We start from the raw sequence: 815 nt of genomic DNA on the forward strand, positions 1-815 counted from the left end.
AGTGGCCGGTGACCGCCGTGCCGCTCCCGTGACGATCCAGTCGCGGGCCAGCACGGAGCCTCCGCAGTGGTGCTGGGAGCCGTGGTAGATGCTGACCTGCCAGGGCCAGCGCCCCGGGGCCACGTCTGTCCCCCCCACCACCCGCGCAGCGTTGGGGCGCAGCCCGCACTCTGCAAGGCAGCCGGGGAGCACGCGTGAGGCAAGGGATGCAGGTGGAAAGACACTGCTAGATCCAGGTGGAGATCCTGGGAGTGCGGGAGAGGAGAGAGGCGCTCACCTGAGCATTTCAGAGCCACGATTCGACCCGATTCACAGCTGCTCCTGCGCAGGAATGAGCCTCTGGTGAGGGCACACGGGAACCAGAATCCCTAGAGCACTAAGGAGCTCCAGGGCAGCTTTGGCAGTCCCTAAAGGGGCTGCTCACTGCACAAAAACGGGGCAGTTTTCTATGTTCTTAAGCCTGAAAAAAAGGCCACTGCTTCAGCCCCACCAGCAAACTCTGCTGCCCCAGGGCTGCCCTTACCTGACTCTCCACATGTCTTCCAGGCTGCCTCCATGGTGGGGCCTCACCTGAACGAACTCCTGTGTCTGGTTCACCTTCACATCTGTCAGGTTCGCTCCTTTCTGATGGGTCACTCTGCAAAAGCCACAGCGAGCGTCCCTGGAAGGGGCTGGGGACCTGGGTGGTCAGGAACATAACCCTGCCATAGGAACGACCTCCCACAGCAGCCAGGAATGAACCTCCTGGGCAGGAAGGGTCTTTGCAGCTCTTTTTGTAGGTCCCCATGCCAGTCCAACCCCACTTTCCACCCTGC

The 815-nt window shown here is 61.6% G+C and overlaps 1 protein-coding gene across 1 annotated transcript in view; it reads right to left on the minus strand.

Annotated features, from left to right (window-relative positions):
- The window catches only part of TMPRSS5 (transmembrane protease, serine 5), a gene marked incomplete at its 5' end in the record, with an annotated part of 3,613 nt that overhangs the window by 1,624 nt on the left and 1,174 nt on the right, over positions 1–815 (minus strand). Inside the window, 3 exons of the mRNA XM_010185903.1 lie at positions 24–170; positions 278–321; positions 524–637. Of these exons, the coding sequence (XP_010184205.1) occupies positions 24–170; positions 278–321; positions 524–637 (305 nt within the window). The remainder of the gene's footprint in view (positions 1–23; positions 171–277; positions 322–523; positions 638–815) is intronic.

This window comes from Mesitornis unicolor, unplaced genomic scaffold (assembly GCF_000695765.1).
Source record: "Mesitornis unicolor isolate BGI_N332 unplaced genomic scaffold, ASM69576v1 scaffold12486, whole genome shotgun sequence".
NCBI lineage: Eukaryota > Metazoa > Chordata > Aves > Mesitornithiformes > Mesitornithidae > Mesitornis > Mesitornis unicolor.